The sequence below is a fragment of the Cygnus atratus genome, chromosome 1 (genome assembly GCF_013377495.2).
Source record: "Cygnus atratus isolate AKBS03 ecotype Queensland, Australia chromosome 1, CAtr_DNAZoo_HiC_assembly, whole genome shotgun sequence".
In the NCBI taxonomy this organism is placed as follows: Eukaryota; Metazoa; Chordata; class Aves; order Anseriformes; family Anatidae; genus Cygnus; species Cygnus atratus.
Window position 1 is genome coordinate 28,734,616 of NC_066362.1, and position 17,440 is coordinate 28,752,055.

At 36.7% G+C, this 17,440-nt stretch overlaps 1 protein-coding gene across 1 annotated transcript in view; it reads left to right on the forward strand.

Moving 5' to 3' along the window:
- Positions 1-16,524, forward strand: part of BMT2 (base methyltransferase of 25S rRNA 2 homolog) — a 35,517-nt gene extending 18,993 nt beyond the window's left edge. The window contains exons 4-6 of the mRNA XM_050708222.1: positions 2,559-2,732; positions 8,248-8,362; positions 13,308-16,524. Of these exons, the coding sequence (XP_050564179.1) occupies positions 2,559-2,732; positions 8,248-8,362; positions 13,308-13,937 (919 nt within the window). The 3' untranslated portion in view covers positions 13,938-16,524. The remainder of the gene's footprint in view (positions 1-2,558; positions 2,733-8,247; positions 8,363-13,307) is intronic.
- The last annotated feature ends 916 nt before the right edge of the window (positions 16,525-17,440 follow it).

The following is a 17,440-nucleotide window of genomic DNA, read 5'->3' on the forward strand; positions in this document are numbered from 1 at the left end:
TGATGCCTCTCACCATAGTTGACTTTGGTGTTTCATGATATCAGAACTCAGTTGACGTGAGAGAGAGCTGTAAAATAATGGGAAAGAAACACTGAATTACAGCAGTACCAACTACGAGGAAGAAGTAGCTTCTTCATAGTGACAGGAGAAGTTATCCTACATTTTGCAAGTAGATTATTCTCCTGCACAACAGCTCACCAGTGTTAACCTGGGCAGCGTGACAGCTTGTAGCGACGGAAAAAGTTGATAACATCAATAGTTGAGCAGAAGAAGCAATACATTCCTCCCAAGTTTGTGGATTTTTTTGTTTTGTTCTGATTTACCTGTTGGTGTCGGTAGCTGTATGACATTATTTAGCCAGCTGTTGCTTCAGAATGTTTAAGAAGAGGTAACAAGAAAAAAGGCTTTTAGAGTAAAATTAAGACACTGCAAAATGCTTACAAGGTGGTAAGGTAGCTGTAACAGGGTGAGGAAATGGATTTTCCTGAGTTTGTCTTTTCTTTGACTAAATGACACACAGCTAAATAGTTATAAAAGACATTGTCTCTAAACTGATTATATGCTCGTGAACAAATAATTTGATATAGTGTAAAATACAACTTTTATTAGCATAGCAGCAATAAATCCAAATCTTTTTCTGTGGTTTTGTTTTTTTTCCCCTAAGTTCAATGACAGACTTCTACTTTAACTGTGTTAATTTTGGAATTGTTGTCTTCGTGTATATGCAATCTCTAATGGAGTTGGTGTAATTTCACAGTTTATGTATTTGGGATTATTGTAGCCTGGACTGCTGGTATTGCTTCTGTGTGTGATCTTGCTCAATACTGCCAAGGTGTGGATCTTATAATTTCTTTAGTGTCTTTTCCAGCTAGCTTCTCTTTGGTCTGAAAATAGCTTTGGTTACTGAGGAGTCGTAACTAAACTTGTTGACTATGAATATAACTTTTAATATGTTTGTTTCTCATAGGGCTGTTTACTACCGTAAGGTTACTGTATGCATTTTAAACTTTTCATATTTACTGCAAGAATGCCTAGGGCCTGCTTAAGCAAGTAAGACTTGCTTGTACTTTGATTTTGTTAGGCACGGGTCAGTTTTGATCTCTAGGCCATTTAAGCATGTCAGCACAGAAATGTGTACAAGCTAACTTAGTTCTTTCCGTCACAGCAACAATTAACGATGTGGACACAATGTGCTACTGTAATTACATGTGTACAGATTTGGGGTGGTCATTCCCTGACAGCTTGGAGTAAAGTGGCTTCTATCTGTACCTGTTTGATCGTATGTTTCTCTTTATGAAACTCAACAATAATGACAGTTTTAAACTTGTTCCTTCACATTTTCTGTGGTGGATATATTTGTTACCTACAATGTCACCAACACTTAAATAAGGCCTCTGTATTCCAAGGCCTTGTCTATTTGTGATTTAACCTGCTATATTATACCAACATGTCTTTTCCCTGAATCTGGGAGGTGAAATACAAAGCAGGGTAAAGATAATACAATATAAGGCATTATTAAACTAAATTTGAATTTGTCTTCTGGAACATTACCTCAAATCTCTGCAGCTTTTTTTTAGAGAAAAATCAAATATGTTTCAAGAAAGTATCGTAAAAATGCGTTGTTATGAAAACATAATTTGAACAAGTACTATTTTTGTTAAACTTTTCATGCAAATGCTTGGCTGGTGCATCTAATTAAAAATACTGCTTTGTGCAGGGTGAGTCAGGCTTTTTAATTTCACAGCAACAAATTGTTTCCATTTCTAGTTGTATTTTGTGGAGAAAACAATTTGGTTATTCTCTGGAACATATGCTGGTGTCTCTTACAGTAATGCTGACTACTGGCTGAAGTATGCAGGTGCAATTTAACTCTTTTGATAACATTCATTCCTTTAAACTGGTTAACCTTTCAGTTCGTGTGTGACTGAATATTTTGTTCTGTTTCCTAACTAGCAAAATGCTTAAACAGGGAAAAAAATGAAAGCTAAAATAAGTCTTCTGCAATAATACAGCTACTGCAGATGCTATTTTAAAAAGGAAAAAAAAAAGTGTGGGGGGGCTCTAAATTAGAAACAGGTATAAATAAGTTAGGCCATAAGCCTGGGTTGTATTCGCTTTTTTCCACATTCCTAAAGTGCACTGCAAGACACAGATGTTTCAAAAGTCCCTGCATTTAGGAGGAGCTTAGTTAAAACTGTGTGTATGCAAGCATGCCTTGATAGAGAGCTGTGGTGTTCAGGTGATAGCTGCAGTTACCCACTGGTGATGTTCTGACAAGACATCTGTTGTCTTGCATTGAAAGCTTATCCAGATAAAGTTAATTTGAGTCTGTTTATGCAACTGTGACTCACAGCCTGATATTTGGAAATAAAACACCTATCTGTCATTGGGGGTGTGTCACGTCGTTCCTAAAGCTGACTTTCCAAAGTTGCAGTAAAGCCGAGATTTGTTCTAAAGATGACAGAATTTGTATCTCTTAAACCTGTCTTGTGTTCTGTCTACAGTAATGACCAAAAATACCATTTTATTTTTCTGGGGGATTTTTTTTGTCTTTTCAGTGTATGCCGAGAATATTTTCAGAATGGCGGGAAAAGAAAAGCACTTGAGAAAGATGAAAAAAGAGCACTTCTTGCTTCGAAGACCACTCCAGCCTTAAATGTTTCCCAGCCTCCCAAGATTGAAGAACCCTTACCGAGCCTTGGCTTGACAAATCATGAGGCTATAACAGAAGAGTAAGTTTTACTTGTTTTCCAGACTTATTTTCCTCTTTGTGTGATGAGACTTAGCTGCAGTTTTTTCCCTATAATATATTAGAGAAGTCTGATACGTTTTTTTTTTCTAAGGCCATTTTCATGTGAATATATCCATGCCTAAAGAAATAGTTGAGCTGTAGTATAAGTTTTGGTGGATCCAATAAAGATTGCTTGCGAATGACATCTTAGTCATCGCCATTTAAGTGTTAGAGTAATTTTGCTTTTGTATGTCATTGTTGTGCAGTGCAATTTATATTAAAGCTTGAGGTGAAATAAGGGAGACGTTAATTAAGTTAGAATCTAATGGCTATTCAGTATTGTTGAAAAGTCAATTGCTTATGTAAGTACCAAGTGGCAAATGTAAATATCAGAGCACTTAAAACTTTCTGTTCATAAATAATTGCAGAGAAACTCTTGATTCCAATTATATACTTCAAAAGCAATTTTGAATTACAACCCTTAATTTTAAATATGCTAGTGTTCTGACGACTGGCTCTGCAGAAGTTGCACTACCCTTGAAGTATTTCCCTAACAACAGTTTTAACGTCTGTTTTTAACCTTCACTCAAGTAAGAGTTTTATTTTTCATATTCATGAGTAGCTTTTTTATTTCACTTACAGTCCACACTGTTTTTTCCCTAAAAAACAAGGCTTATGTTGGTGACGATTCCTTGTGTGATGTGAATAACTTAAGTTTAAAGGAATAAGAATGCATAAACACATTTCCATTAAATGTTATATTTGACTTGTTTCATACTCTGCGGACAGTTGTTAAGAACTGGTCCATGAAACAGTTCCCTCTGCTCTGTGAAGAGGGTTTCTCATTACTGTAACGTCTGGAGTAAGCAACAAATGATAGTAAGGTTTTTAGTAGTTGTGCAGACCTTATAGAAATGGGGCATATCTGTTATAAACCACTGCCCATAGAAGTCAAATACTAGTTTCATTTGTAAGGCTGTTGTGGTTTAACCCCGGCAGGCAGCTCAGCACCACACAGCCACTTGCTCACCCTTCCCAGGTGGGATGGGGAAGAGAAAGAGAACTCATGGGTTGACATAAAGACAGTTTTCTGGGTAAAGCAAAAGCCACATGCACAAAATCAAACAAGGAATTCATTTGCTCTTTCCCATCAGCAGGCAGGTATTCAGCCTGCTTCCTTGAGAGCAGGGCTCATCACATGTAGTGGTTTCTTGGGAGGGCAAATGCCATCATTCCTGCCTTCTTCCTCCTTTACTCCAGCTTTTATTGCTGAGCGTGACGCCACGTGGTATGGGACGTCACTTTGGTCAGTCTGAGCCAGCCATCGTGGCTGTGTCCCCTCCCGGCTCCTTGTGTACCCCCAGCCTCCTCACTGGCAGGACCAGAAGCTGAAAAGTCCTCGGCTCTCTGTAAGTGCTGCTCTGCAACAGCTAAGTCATTGGTTATCATCACCGCTATTTTCATCAAAACCCAAAACTCTTGGTAGGCACTGAGTTAGCTCAGAAGTAAAAGGTTCCATGATGGTTTTAAAACTTAAAAAAGACCAGAAGATGCAGAAAAAAGTAGGTAGCACTCCATGAGATCCCAAAGGTAGTGGTAGAAAGTGCCATGGGAACCAGAAGTGCAAGTTGTATTGCTACTCAGAAAGGCACTCAGCTACTTTGATGAAGCCATTTTCAGATGCTCATGTTGCTCGCCTCTTTGCAAGACTAAAATTGGTGAATCTCACGGAAATAACTAACGTGGGCATACAGATGAAAGTGGAAAAGGACTGGTAATATGTTGTCCCCAGTACCTATTTCCATCCCAGGAACAGTTCTTATGTGTCTAACATTGCATCTTCACCTGGTGTGAAGCTGGACTTCAAGGTGGTTCGGTCTTGAAATACAAAAGTGGCTGTTATCTGCTGTTTACTAGCTTCTCCCTTTGTTCTGTTTGAGTATTGTCATCTTCTTCCATCAGGTTAAAGTCTTGATTTTTATCCTTAATGGTAAAAATTATAACCTTCTTGCATAGATTCTTCTCAGGTGTTAGGTTGTATCTTAAGAGACAGTTAAGCCATCATTCCTTCTTTCATATAAGCGTATCTCAGCAAGCTAGTCCTTCCCATGGAGTGCATTGATGTCTGGATGTTACTAAGGATTTGAGATACACCGGTGTTGGCACTCAGAGCCAGTTGTATGGCTTTGTTCTGCTCTTCTGACAACAGCATAGGGCCTCGGAATTTTTTCCCCTCCCATCCTTGGATAAACAGTAGCTTAATAATTGAAAATTGTAAACCAGAAGTTCAGCATTTGAAATGATTAATGACAAAGATAAAATGACTTTCCTGGTGGTTATATAGCTATACTCTAGTTTCTAGTTTCCATCTACTTCCAAGAGAAAATGTCACTTGCCTGTACAACACCTAGTTAAAAATATGTGCATTTTTAAGGGGGCTAATAATCAAGAACTGTAGTCCATTTAATAAAGTTCTTGAAATAAGCAAATGTAGAATAAATTTAAAATGGACACATTTCCAGGTTACGGACACTTCTTCACCAGTTCCTGATCTTTATTCACGTTTTCTGCCACTATATTAGTGCGTTGGAGAGCTGTGGATTCAGGATGTGTTTGGAGATTACCTACAGTGCAAAGCATTTCTCTTACTTTTCATATAGTTGCCTTGACTGAAAATCATTAGAAAAGGGGTTGAAGGGTGATTATCAATGAATTCAGCAATACTGCCTTTGTAACACAGTAATTGGCTCACCAGATCAGTGACTGTCACGTAGATGACAGTTATGTTTTCACTGAGGAATCTGACTTGAGAGTTGTAGTGTTTAAAAAAAAAAAAAAAGAAGAAGAAAAGCAGGTGTCTGCACCAGTGGTCTGAAGACCTCCAAAATTAATTGAAGTGCCTAACTAAGATCCTGGTCTTATGATAGAATAGATAGAACTGGCAGCCCGGGAACTGCTGTTAAGTTTCTCACTGCACCTGTGTTCAGAGGGGCAGCAGAACCTAACAAGCAGCAGGAAAGTCAAAACACAAGTGAGCACCTGAATCTCTGCTACTGTTAAGGTTTCAAAGTGTATTCACATTGAATTTGGAGTCTGGTAGTCTTACCAGAATGAAAGAGAAAGCTGTAATTGAAAGAACACCTATTAAAGTGAAAGGAGAAACTTATCTTTGTCCTGTATCAAACATCTTGGGATCTGTTGTCCATTAGTGTAGAAGAGATGGCTTCTGCTCAGCTTGGGTTACAAGGGTGTAGCTATCCAGAAGCGTGCCATAATGCTGTCAGAAGTAATCTGAGCGGTGCAACCTCTTCACTGAGTCAAAAGCAACACCGCAGCCAAGAATGTAGGTTTTATAAGAGGGAAACAGAATGCATCACAGTGATTTTTCATTTCACCATAGGTACAGTGGGTTCTCCTGGAGATAAGTGGGTTCTATATTGTGTTACTTAAAATTAAGTCTGTGTAAGTATTTCTTCTAACGCTTTAAATGGAAAATGTTGAGACCTTTAGAGGCTGTTGCTCTTCTTTATTGGAAGTTTTCTCTGAGCTGGACTATAGAATCAAATTTTCATTTTGTTTCTTGTGGTCCCATTCATCTTCAATTATTTTGTTGTTACTGTTAGACTAATGTAGAACACTAGTGTGCATATAGTATTTGAATGAAAAAGTCTAAGCCAGTAGACTTGACATGAAAAAGACACTAAGCCATTAGAGTCTGTATTTGCTAGACAAGGAGTGCTGCTCTGAGAAGTACTAACATTACATGGAAAAAGACACTGCTTGACTTAAGCCCATGTTTGTGATTTCTTGCCACTAGGATCTCAATGGTCCTTCTGTGTCATTCAATCTGTTGCACAGATTACATTGTCATTGGCATCCAAGTTGGGGAAAATTTTTGCAATCATCTTCATTTTGAAATCCCACTTGGTGTCAGCTGTCTCACAGGGTAGCTTGGTAATGTGTGTGGTTTTAACTGAGAGTTAGAGGTAATCGTTGTGCTGTTTGCCTTGGTGGTGCTGGTAGACGGAAGAATTCCCTGGATATTTCCTATGAAGAAGGAAAATCTGTAAGATGGGTAGTGTTATTCAGCTGAAGGCAACAAGGAATCCTCTCTTGCTTCTCTAACATCATCTTCATGGTAGATCATTGAGAGTTAAGGAAGAGTTTGGGGAGGAACATAGAGAACTGTGATCTCTTTATTGCTTCTTAAAAACTTTTTCTGTGGTATTGCTTACAGTTTTATTGTTGATGTGAGTACAGCCATGGCGCTTTCGGACTCCATTAGCTCTGTAGATCTGTTTCTGAAAGTTTTTGCAGTTACGTTTCTCTAGGGCTGAATCTTTCTCAGAAAGGCAACAAATGATATTTTGGAGGTGCCAGTTTAGAATTGGCTACAGAAACTGGAAGCAAAAAGCAACACTCACTCACTGGAAAGTTATCAGTCTCCTCCCTGTGAAAGCTATGAGTTCACTTCTGTTTGCATCTGTTAATGGATTTTGGGTGTTCTAGGTTCTTACAAAACATAACGGAAAATTCTTAGCTATAGCCCTGTAAATGGTCCAATGGAAGGAATTCAAACTCTTGAGCGCTAGTGGTCCAAGTGGTTATTGCTCCAACTTCACTTGCCAGTTTTTAAGTTTGTGGTGCTGTACGGACTGATCCAACTTTCATAGCATCCACTGAAAATAAAGTTGGAGTGAAGCTCAAGCAGTCATCCATTTGCAAAAATGCTAGCTAAAAGAAAGCTAATAGGATATTTTTAGATATTTTGCATGGAATAACTAGATGTTTTCACATTCAGGGATATTTTTGTTTATTTTGGAATACAAGTGGATGTCCTCTGCTTAAACCAGTTATGACACTTGACTTCGGATGCTCTTTAAAATGGGGCTGATGAGTAGGTAGGTCATGGAGTGCTGTCAGTTTCTCTTATGTACTCCTGAAACTTCAACTCTAATGACTTGTGTCACTTAAACTTCAATAAGTACCACAAAAAGGTAAGTGGGGAAACACAAAGCGATAGAGAAATTACTGATCAGCATGAGTAGTGTACACACTGGTTGCCATTTTACTTTGTTACTATAAGTACAAGTTAGGAGGAAGTTTTACACCCAGAGGCTGGGAAGGCAACAGAACAGGCTGCCCCATCCGTGGAAATGTTCAAGGCCAGGCTGGATGGGGCTTTGGGCAACCTGGTCTGGTGGGAGGTGTCCCTGTCCATAGCGGGGGGGGTCGAAGTACATGGTTGTTAAGGTCCTTTCCAACCTGAGCCCTTCTATGAAGTTAAAGTATTACAGGTACTCTTAAGGTAAATTTTTCAGCTTGAGGGGGTCATCTTCTTTACTGTTTGTTTGATTCTTTAGACGTCTCAGCAGTTCAGTTAAGGCATTCACTTATATTAGTCACTGCCATAGTATTCAACAAGAATATCTTTTGTGTTAATTATGTGAAATTGTAATTCAGAATATAGCTTCAAAAATAACACTTGATAAAACTGAATTCTTGCTGCTTCTTAGGTTGCTTCATTCCTTGGGAAAGATCAGATTACTTGACGTTGGTAGCTGCTTTAATCCATTTTTGAAGTTTGAAGAATTTCTGACAGTTGGCATAGATATTGTTCCAGCTGTTGAGGTATGTAACGTTTACTATGTTTGATATGAATTTGGCTCTCAAATATTTTAGAATACTTCAAAATGGCTGAAAAAAAAAGGTGTTTAATACTTCATCAGTATGTATCCTAAACATCTGTGTTGTAAAAGAAACGGTGGTCCTTCTATTACATCCATTCCCATGAACAGGCTTCAAAATAATAGCTAAATGTAGTTTTGATTTTAAAATACATTTTTGTTCAAGAGTTATGCCTTTATAATGCTGTTGTGCATCTTAAAACTGGAAAAACTTTAGCCATCTTTTAATGCAGTCTCAGATGAGTTCTTGCATCTTAAAAGCCATAAATGAAAATTGAGTAGGCTTGTGCTTAGACTTGAACCTCTGGCAAGCTGCATTTGCTGACAGAAAGAAATAGTCAGTGCCTCTACTTGATGTATTTTTTGTGGGGAGTTTTAGTAACCAGAAGTGCTCTGTAAAGGGGATTTTCAGGTTATTGCTACAAATACTAAACTGTAATTCTGAGGACAAGATTACTGTTTAGGGAACTTTGTAAGGTGAGTAATACATTTGGGGTAATGCAACAATACAATTGTTTCACTTTCCCTATGTAGTAAGATTTCCAAATGCATTAACTTTGCTGTAATCATGTTTCTTCTGTCTTTCCCTCTTGATCTGACTTTTTTTGTCAGTCCTAGTAGTATTTATTTACCAAGTACACAGTATTTATTAACCAGGCAAAATGACAAAGTGGAAAAAGGAAAAGATACATAAAGGAATGAATTTCTGTCAGAAAATGTGAGACCTTTTACCATACGTTTCTTGCTAACTTCTACGAAGCTGAATTTTTATAATAGCTTAAAATTAAAATCAGTGGCGTAAGGTAACCCTCTCTAGATGTGGAGAGGTACGAGTACAATAATACAGTTAACTTGAAAGCAGTCAGTGTTCTATTGTTTGCTGCAGCGCGGTTTACATGCAAAATAAGTGGCATTTTGTTGTGGTCACCAGGTTTAGTTCCCTAACACCTAATTTATCTCCAAGCACATATATAAAAAATAAAAATAAAAAAAAATAATAATTCTTTAGAAATATTTGAGTTGTATAAATTGCTTTTTAAAGTAACTCAGTGCTAGTTTCAACTAAAACAGAAAGCAACTATTAATGGACTTCATCTTGCCTAATTTGAGGAATAGGCATCAGTTGCCCAAGCACAATTGCTTGCTACCACTCGAGATGCTGTAGGACATCAGCATAGGGTTGTTTCTTGCTCATGACGTGGGATGTGAAGGAGATAACATGCCATTGTGAAGTGGCAGCCTACGGTATTTAAAATGGCCATACATGGCAAGTAAATTTCAAGCTGAGATGTGTGCAGCCCAGGTGTCTACATCCAAGGTTCTATGTTCAAATTAGTGCGGGTCTATTAAAACTAGAATCAGCGAAACTTAAAAATCTCCCCTTTCACGGTGAGGTGAATTACGCTCTGATCTCATGATCTCTGATCCTTTATTGACTAGCTCTCCAGTGACTGTAATAGAAGCCTAGACACCTGAAGTTACATGACACAAGTCTAACCATTAATTTGTGGTTATACATAATTAATATTTTACTATGTATTCAGTCATGCTATTTTCCTTTAAAAAATTACATTTCTTCTTAAGAAAATAAGTTTAAATTTAGAGTGACCAAAATCATTATTGGAAAAGTTCTAGAAAGGTTACTTCTGTGGATGTAATTGAGGAATACAAGTAATCCAGGCCAGACAACAGAAAAGAGGGGGTAGTCAGCATTTGTGTAATTTGTGTACTAACCAGTTCTTCAGGCTCTCTCCTAGTACAGTCAAACGATAAGATAATTGATTTCCTGCATTCCGACATAGCAGCATACCTTGATGACAGGAACTCACTGGAGCACTGCCGTACAGATCAGCATGGTTACTGTGAGGCCTGCCTCAGGTTCACCAGCTTCACTTACTGCCATTCTCTTGGTACCTTGGTGTATTCAGGGCACCTTGCAACTTAGCTAGCGTTCTTGAAGTAAAAAGGAGCACAACTGGTGCACTCAAATGCTACCTCTGTAGTAAGTTCAGGCCCACCTCCAAACTAGAATTAATAAGCGCTGATGTATATGGGATGACTCTGCTTTGAGCTGCATCAGCAGCGTAACCTGAATAAATTTATCTCTTGGCCAGCAGTTGTCTGCGCTGATTGTAGGATTTCAGAATAACAGCCAGAGGGTTCTTAGGGGAGTTGATGTTGTCTTCTGACCTAAAAAATCGATGCACTAACTTAGTGGTTGAAGCTGAAAATAGAAGAACCTGTAAAACCTTCTCATTTATCTGATCTTTTAGGTAAGATACCAAAATGTTTTTTGAAACAAATTGAAACATGGAGGCTTTTTAGGAAGTCAGTTTGTTAAATAATTATGTATTAAGAATAGGCTAATCCACTATCTGTATATAAATATTTTAGATATAGAAGTAGCAGTTGAGTAAAATACTTCAGATAATTTGAGGAATTTTGACGATGTAATTGAAAAATTGTCAGAGGAACTAAAATCTTTATTTAATAAGAGAATCATAAAATCATAAACAAAAGAATAAATGTCTTCACAATGTTTAGGATCTTTTATTATACAGAAAATGCAGCTGTGTGATATGAATGCAAAAATACATTTCTGTTAAACGTTCTGGGTGTGTGCTTTGTGTGGTGGGGAGGGGTACTGCTCAAGGGGAAGAGAGACTAAGGTAAGCAGAACAAGTTTCTTCTTGACTGGTGCTTTTGTTGGTCACTCCTTCAAACACTCAGTGACACAAATATTCCAGAGAATAATTAGCAGCTGTTATTTTCCTACAGGAGTTTCACTTGTCTACTTGTCAGGGGAAGGGAGAAGGCTATAATTGAAATGAACGGCAAATCTCAATTTGGTGAAAGTCCCAGTATAATTTTATAGTGCTGGGAAACAAGCTGAATATGCAGCAGATGTTGTATTGGAGTAAATACAGTCTGAGACAAAAAAGTCTGGAATGGTACTGACGTTAAGGAGAAAAGACAAGTTGGATTGAGTTCTTAAATGTCAGTGTATGCACTGAAATACGAGTTTGCTGTTTCAGTGTCTAGAAAGAGTGTAAGATCAGTTCAAGGCTTGTACATCTGGAGTAGCAATCCCCACTTTAGCAGCATAGCAACATTTTTGTCATAAAACTGTCTTGCAGAGTTCAAATTCCCCTTGAAACATATTTTAATCATGAAATTTTCTTCTGCATAACTGTTTTATTAGTATCTTTCTACTGCAAAGAAATACTTGCAGTGTAATTTTTTTCAGCTGTGTATGTGTAGCCTTTAAGTCCTCCTCCTCAGCAAAGTTACCATGTTACCCTGGAAAATTATTTTCCAAAGCACTGTTCTTCTGAAGCTGTTACTATATATCCTGAAGTTACTACTGTTGATTTCCTGTTCTAAATAGTACAAGGAAGCAGAACATAACCATGCAGATATAATGATTGTAATTATTTCAGTACGATCAAGGAATTTTAATTAAAATCTATCTTGAATTATTTTTTCATCTGTATCGGAGGCCAAGATTAAAGCTATTGAAAAGTAAATTACAAATTTTTGGAAGATTGATTTACTCTTTCTAGTTTTCTGCGTGTTCTCTGGAGAGAATGTGATTTTATATATACAGAAATGTTATCTTCTACTTGGGAACAACGACGCATATCAGTTGCTTTATGAATACCTTTGCAATAATGTTGATTTGTTTAATATTGCTTCATAAAATATGCTAGAAATACTTTGGGGAGGGGGATATGAAAATGCAGCAGGTCTACCTCCACCTTTCTGATATGCTCTGGAGAATGTTTTGTGTCAGCTCTAATATTCACGTAGCTGTTTAGCAGTCTGTTTTTCCCCTGCATGTTCTGTAAGCATTAATAACAATTTTTGTTTCTATCAAGTTGCAGCCTTGTATCTCAATACCTTTTCGTGAGAGAAGTCAGTACTAGGCTTTGAATATAAAATGTCAAAACTTAAGCCTAGTGAATAGCTTACTATTTTATATTTTTTGAGTTCTCTGTGATTAAGGGTGTTATGAATTTGTTCTTTTGTATGTTGTATCAGGGTGTCACTTTCAATCTTTGACAGCTTGAGCACACAAATGATTAAAAGAAGAATTTAAAACTCTTATCTTGCCCAAATGTCTACTGGTGAACTTTGCATTTGCAGCAAGGTTAAAACTTGTACCTTCATCGCTGTTACAAAGTAGTTAGTGTACTGTAACTTTCTGATGTATTTTGCCTTGCCATAGTTTCTTCCCTTTTCTGTACCAGGAAGGAACGTCTCTTTTTTCCAAGTGACCAAATTATTAAGCCTCTTGGATTCTTTAAAGAGCTGGTGGAAATACTGATAATGTTGAATTTATTTCCTATTTACTTATTTCAGGTTTGTTTGTTTTAAAAAAATAAAAGATATACAATTTAAAACCCAATATAGCCTAGATTGGAATTTTAAGAATTGCATTGTTTTACTCCATTGTCGCACCTTAACATGGAATTTTATTGGCAATGCATGATATACTATGAAAGCATGGGATTTGGGGGAAACGAGCAATGTACACTCATCTGAATTCTTTTTAAATCAATTGTGAGAGAGTTGACTTGATACGTTCTATTAGGGCTTTCTATTTCATTTCTTTGTTTTAAATGAACAGTTCTCAGCTATCAAATCTCCACTAAATTGCTGCATATCTCAAATCATTCTTGGCAACTGTGAAAGCTAGTAATATGCATTACTTTTAAATTACTGTTTTAGAGTGCTTGATTTAATAGCAAGAGGGATGTTCAGCAGGCTTGAATTTTCCTCAAGGAATTGAAGAGGATGTTATTTATCATTCTCTGGGTGTGAGTTGTATTTGCTCTTTAAACTAACCTTGATGTTTGTTTGTTTTTCTGATTTTCTTATTTCACCAGAGCGTATACAAATGTGACTTCTTGAATCTACAAATTCAGCAACCTCTCCAACTGGCACAAGATGCTATAGATGCCTTTCTTAAGCAACTGAAAAATCCTATTGATTCTCTACCTGGAGAACTATTCCATGTCGTCGTTTTCTCGCTCCTCCTTTCTTACTTTCCATCACCCTATCAACGATGGATATGCTGCAAGAAGGCACACGAACTTCTCGTATTAAATGGCTTATTGCTTGTAATAACTCCTGATTCATCTCACCAGAATCGCCGAGCTATGATGATGAAAAGCTGGAAGATTGCCATAGAGTCCTTGGGTTTTAAACGCTTCAAGTATTCCAAGTTTTCTCACATGCACCTGATGGCTTTTAGGAAAACCTCCCTTCAAACAACAAGTGACTTAGTTAGCAGGAACTATCCAGGAATGTTATATATCCCGCAGGATTTCAACAGTATAGAGGATGAGGAGTATTCCAACACTTCCTGCTACGTTCGATCAGATACAGAAGATGAACAGCTAGCTTACGGTTTTATGGAGCTACCTGATGCTCCTTATGACTCAGACTCTGGAGAAAGCCAGTCTAGTTCAATTCCTTTTTATGAGCTCGAAGATCCTATATTGCTTCTAAGTTAATGTAGTAGTTGACATGCTAAGTCAAACCTCTTGCTTAACTAATTTTGCTATACTAACGTGGGCTCAACACACAACAACGGTTTGCATAAAGAAAATGCAACGGTTTACAGAGTTTGCTATTTTTTTCTACTTTTGAATTTTAAAATTTATTCTTGTATGAAAGTGAAAAAAATACAAGTTTTATGCAAATGACTCTTGTCATAGCATAAATTGCTGTTACTGTCTTTAGAATATGTATCACTAATTTTCTTCCAGAAAGGTACCATTCTTTTCTTTAGTGCTGTGAAGTGTGAATTCTATTTAATTTGCTAAATGTTGTTTCAATATTTTAACTCTTAATGTGGTTGAGCATAAGGCACTGGAGTTGTTGGGCTTCTGAGAAGTATATGTAGGAAGAAATAATTTGCACTTTAATTAAATGTGCAGATAGGTTAAGATGCTTGGTTACACATGTCCCTTTTTAATTATGGAACAAAGCTTTCTTTCCAAAATTTCTTTTGCTCTGGTTAAGCCTGGGCTGGAGAAACTACAATGCACATTTAATTTTACTTTAATTGCAGCCCTCTTGAGATAACACCAAAACACTGGAATATATTAATCCATAGTCATACATGTTGTGTACTTTCATTGCATAAATAGCAGATAGACATGACATTTCTGAAGAGGTTATCCCCCAGACAAAGAGAAGTATGGTACGTCTAGAGAATTGTTTCACTTCAAAGCTGCAACAGGGTTTTGCAATTTTCAATGTACAAGCACTAACATACATCAGTATTTCCCCAATGTGTTCTGTATTTTTCTTTTTTTTTTGGGGGGGTGGGAGTGGTGGTGGTTTTTTGTCATGTTTTAAAGTAAATTATTTATGTGTTTTAAAAACAAACTTTCTTTAATTTGGGAGGTCTACAATTAAGAACAATTGTATGATAACTACAGACTTTTTTTTTTTAAAAAAAGGAACATTTTCACAAAATTTTCAAGGACACATGTATTTGCACAAAAGACATTCAGACCACACAAGTGAAGTTAATATACACTATTTCGTTTGCTTATTTGGACCCCAGTCTTCTGTTTAGCTAAATGAAAAACCCATAGCTGTCTGAAAACTGGTCTGCACTGTAAGAAGGTAAACCAAGTTGCTTATGAAATTTTTTTAACTGTGTAATAAATTTGTGAGTACTTTGCCAGAAAAAAATAATCTGTTCAGCATTAAAAATAGAGGATTCAGTATTAGTTTAGCTTAGATTGCCCTCCATTTAAAAATGACCAGAATTCTCAAATTTGAATGTTAGGCTTTATAAGTGAGTGCCTATCAGAAATGATTGGAACTAGGTGCTGCATCATGGATTTAAGACTGACAGCAGCAACATGGTAGAAAATACAAATACAGTGTAAAGTTTCATAGGTGGAAACACACCTTACACCATTTCAATCTGCCATGTTATTTTTATAATATGGATGTTACCAGGTAAACTGAAGTGTTAGTGTGGATTTTATAGTAGTTGCTACAAAAATGAAAACTTTCCATTGAAGTTTTGCACTGAAAGTGCCAGTTTGGCCTGTCTGTTTTTTCTTGTATAAAACTTCCTACAAAGAGTCATACTGTATTGGTCCTACTTACACTCAAACATGAACTGGACTGCAATGCTTTATTCTTTAATATAAGCTTTCTGTGTTTCTCTTCATAAATTTAAAGTGTCCCCAAACATCTGATTCAAAACTGTTATTCAATCTGAATGATATAGTTGTATACAAACCAAACACCTATACAGCTTGTGTTTAGGGAAAAAAAAAAAAAAGGACAAGTTATCATGGTTGACTTAATTTTTATGGAAAATACCTAATGAAATATACAACAGATTCAAAAACAGCTATAACTCAGTGTTTGCATCTAATGCTTTACCATTTCACTTTCACTAAAATGTTCATCAGTCAAAACCTCTCTTCTTTCACTGACTCCAGCAATGCTAGTGTTAAAGCTAAAATATTGGTGCTATAAATAAAGCTGTTTTTAGAAATCTAATCTGCACATACTTCAAAGTCTACCTAGCATTTTAATTGATATTCCTCTAAAAAAAAAAAGCTGTGTACCAGCTGACAGAAATGTTGGCATTGGTCAATGTAAATTGGTTTGTGATTCATACAAATGAGCCAAGATTTATCCTTAACGAGTGTAAAACATAATTATTTAAAATTTAGGCCTTCTTGGCAGCTCGATGACACCATTGTATTTGTGGTTTAGGGACCTGAGATTTGTAACAGCTTGGTTTTCTTGCCGCTTATTCTAAATACCTGAAGTGTTGTTTTTTTTTTTTTTTTTAACAAGGGACAGTGGATTGTGGTGGAGAATGAAAGTCAGTTTTACATAAATACTTACACCTCCCCGAACAATACTAGTGATAGTGGGAGTTGTTGGATATTTAGCTTTGGTGCAAGAGGAATGTTTCTAGGTTATGAAATGTTTGAAAATTTTGACTGGGCAAGAGATGACAAATCTCTTGTTCTTAAGGTGCTGGAGAGGAAAAAAAAAAAGTGTATTTGCATTTTTGTTGTCTTTATGTCACTACTTTTTGTGAACAAAGCACATTTATTAAAAAAAAAAAAAAAAAAAAAACTTTGACCTGTTTCTTTGGGATGTGGGTGTTCTGTTTCTTTTTCTCTTGCAGTTGGTTTATACTGAAGTCCAGTAAAACCAATGCATAGTTCTTATTTTCAAGAAAGCACTTGGGTTTATTTTATAAACTGGAATCTAGTAAAGAAGTTAAGTTGAAACTGATGTACTAAATTTCTACATCTCAGTTGTGGCGTGAGCTTTATGGAAGTATTTCTGGAGTTCCTCTAGTTGATCTTGTATCATATTTATTTTCTGCCTACTTACAGTGTGACCACTTAGTAATGCAGTTCCTCTTTCCATTCTAGATGTTTTTAATTTCCCCTCTGTCATTTTGAAATATCTTTGCAGCAGCTACAGTAAGTTTGCCCTTTTGAAGTCATCCCTGTATTCCTCCACATAATGGTTTTGAGTTCTGCAGGTGCTGTGAAAGGATGGCAGTGGGAAAAGCAACCCAAAGAACTGAGAATGCAAGGCTCCTAATCAGGTCAAGATTGTAGGAAAATTAAATTTCAGCAGAACTTAAGTGTGCCCCTAGCACCGTGGAGCTTAGCTGGTGTATTCTGGATCCCTTGCTTAACAGTGAAGATTAAAAAGCATCGTTTCACAGAATTTTCATATCCCTTTCTGCTTCAGGGAGACTTGCTGACTTGCCTTTGGAAGTGATTATTAAAAGTGCTTTTAATCATACCTCCACTAATCCACAGCACATCTTTGATTCCTTGAAAAGCTGGGTTATTCAGGTTCCTGCTCCTTTATTCTCATTTTAAATTCATTGTTTTATTCCTGTGGAATAGTGGGAAGACTTTTAGAAGGGTTGCATTTAGCAAACTTGCATTGAAACTTAGCTGCTTTTTCTTACGTTTCAAATAAAATATCATCTAGGAAGCTCAAC